Raw genomic sequence first — 2,412 nt, 5'->3', positions numbered from 1 at the left:
ATCTCCCGTTTAGGATATGAAACGATAACGTAATATTATGAAACCATTCTGAGAATGAAAGTATAATTGGGAGAATAAAGCTGTAATCTTACAGCTCCTTATTTAATATTTCACCTTTTTATATAGTTTTATGTCCTCAGTGTGAACCCATCTTCAACAAACCTTTGTTTATTTTCAGAAATTGGCTGGAAGGTGAAGGCCAACGACAGAGCGTACCACCAGCTGCCCGAGTTCAAAAAGAAGGTCTTCCTGTGCATCAAGAAGAGCCGATACTCTGTGAGTTTAGCTGATCTTCCTCCACCATCTGAACGTGGTTCTGAAACCTGATCGGCTGGGCGACACGTCGGACCCGGCAGGAGGCGATTCAGTCCCAGTGGAAAATAAACATTTAAAGGTTTTTCTTGTTCAAACCTTCAGGATGGAAATGGTTTATTTTAGACGGGTTTCCTAGTCTGAGGAATGATATTTGGTGATGTAAACATTAAATTGTATTGCCATATTTTGTGGTACTGTTGTCATAAGGATAAAAAATGGAACRGATGTTCTGGTTCCAGTAGAACCGGGTCGATCCGACCTCCAGTCCCAAATCTTCATAGTTTCCTAATCCGGGATCAAAGTTTGGTAGGAAGAATTTAAAGGACAAACATCAGAAATCCAGAGATGCAAGTGGAGAAACGTTTCCTGTTTGAGTCGGGAAGGTTTTAAAAACCTACTGATGAAATATTCACCATCTTTAGATTATCCAGGTGGTTTCCAGGGGATTTCCAGGTGGTTTCCAGGTAAGAAAARGTGAAAAGTTCCTCCAGTTGATTCTGGTTCTCAAACATTCAACCGACTTTGGATTGTAACATGTCGTCTTGAGGACATTTCAGGTTCTGATCAGATCTGAGGTGAAAGTCCAGCAGGTGTGGACGGAGAAACACCTGGATGAGGGTTTTATTCTAAACCTGGGCAGGATATTCATGTCCGCCTCCAACGGGACATTGAGAGTCGAGCTGAGCTGTTCTGGTATCTCGGTTCAATCTGAAACCGTTTCTGGACCTCTGACCGAACCGAACCCGGTCAGTCAGCCTCTAGTTAACTTTTAATGGGAGTCRACAGATGATCATGATCCCAGCTGGACAACGGACGGGTCCCGTCTTCTGTCCTGTCTTCATCCGTTTAACGACGCTGGTGCTTTTTSTCGTCTCTGCAGGGAAACGCCATCAAGACGTACAAATACAACGTCATCACCTTCCTGCCCCTGAACCTGTATGAGCAGTTTAAGAGGGTGGCCAACGTTTACTTCCTGGCTCTGCTCATCCTGCAGGTCNGGCGCTCCGATGGCGGACGATGTTCTTAGATTTCAGATCTGAGACGTCGGCTGACATCCGACATCCTGATCAGAAATCTCTAATCACGTCACTTATTGGTTTAATGTTGCATTTATGGAAACGGTTTTCTGTCTCATTGATAATCGATAGATAATCAATGTTTTGACACGAGGAAGATTTTTTTTCAGCTGCAAATTCATCCTTTGCTTCCAATGATCAAAGTTCACTAAAGGAATCGATTAACCAGATTAATGGTGACGTATTGATTATTCAAATTAGTTTAGTCATCGATTCGTCGTTAACTGGAGTCTAAAGACTCAAAGGAAGTTTGGGTGAAAAACATTTATAACAGTAAATATTAACTGTAAAAAGTTTTAAACATTTAATCTAAACGCTGCTTTTGCATTTAGACAATAAATTAATTTAAAATAAGATTTTATTTGTATTTTTTTTCATCTTTTAACATTTAAGTGGTTTAATAAAAAACCTCCAGATTATTAAAATAATTGTTTGTAGCTCTAAAAATGTTTTTTTTTTTCTTTTAAGAAGGAATTTAAATGTTTTGGGTTTTTTGTTCTCATATTGTATAAAATAGACTGAAGCGTTTCAAATGAAGAATCATCAGAATGCACCAATAATCGATCGGTAAACTGATCTGCAGCTCCGTTGTTTGGTGTATGAAATATTTCTCCAGTCGTTTAATCCATGCAGACGTTTCCTGAATTCGTCCATCTTGTTTTCCAGGAATCGCGTGAGGCGCCACGATGAGTCGGCGGCGAGCGCACACGCCGGCGCCGAACGACGAGGAGATGCCGTACAGCGACGACGAGACGGACGACGAGCTGGACGAAAACCTGGAAGAGGAATCCGAGAGCGAAGCGGACGAGCCGCGGGAAGTTGATCGACCCGCAGAGGAGGCGGCGGCGGCGGCGGCGGCGAGGGCGCCGGGTGAGCGAGACGAAACGGATCAGAGCCTGGAGATCAGGGGTTTAGGATCCATCCATCCATCCATCCATTTTCTTCCGCTTATCCGGGGTCGGGTCGCGGGGGCAGCAGCTTCAGAAAGGAGGCCCAGACTTCCCTCTCCCCAGCCACTTCT

At 43.5% G+C, this 2,412-nt stretch overlaps 1 protein-coding gene across 1 annotated transcript in view; it reads left to right on the top strand.

Moving 5' to 3' along the window:
* The window catches only part of atp8b1 (ATPase phospholipid transporting 8B1), a 24,835-nt gene that overhangs the window by 5,935 nt on the left and 16,488 nt on the right, over positions 1-2,412 (top strand). The window contains exons 2-3 of the mRNA XM_008403065.1: positions 141-276; positions 1,196-1,309. Coding sequence (XP_008401287.1) covers positions 141-276; positions 1,196-1,309 — 250 coding nt within the window. The remainder of the gene's footprint in view (positions 1-140; positions 277-1,195; positions 1,310-2,412) is intronic.

The sequence above is a fragment of the Poecilia reticulata genome, unplaced genomic scaffold (assembly GCF_000633615.1).
Source record: "Poecilia reticulata strain Guanapo unplaced genomic scaffold, Guppy_female_1.0+MT scaffold_286, whole genome shotgun sequence".
In the NCBI taxonomy this organism is placed as follows: domain Eukaryota; kingdom Metazoa; phylum Chordata; class Actinopteri; order Cyprinodontiformes; family Poeciliidae; genus Poecilia; species Poecilia reticulata.
The sequence above is the reverse complement of the archived record's forward strand: the minus strand, read 5'-3'. Positions and strand labels throughout refer to the sequence as shown.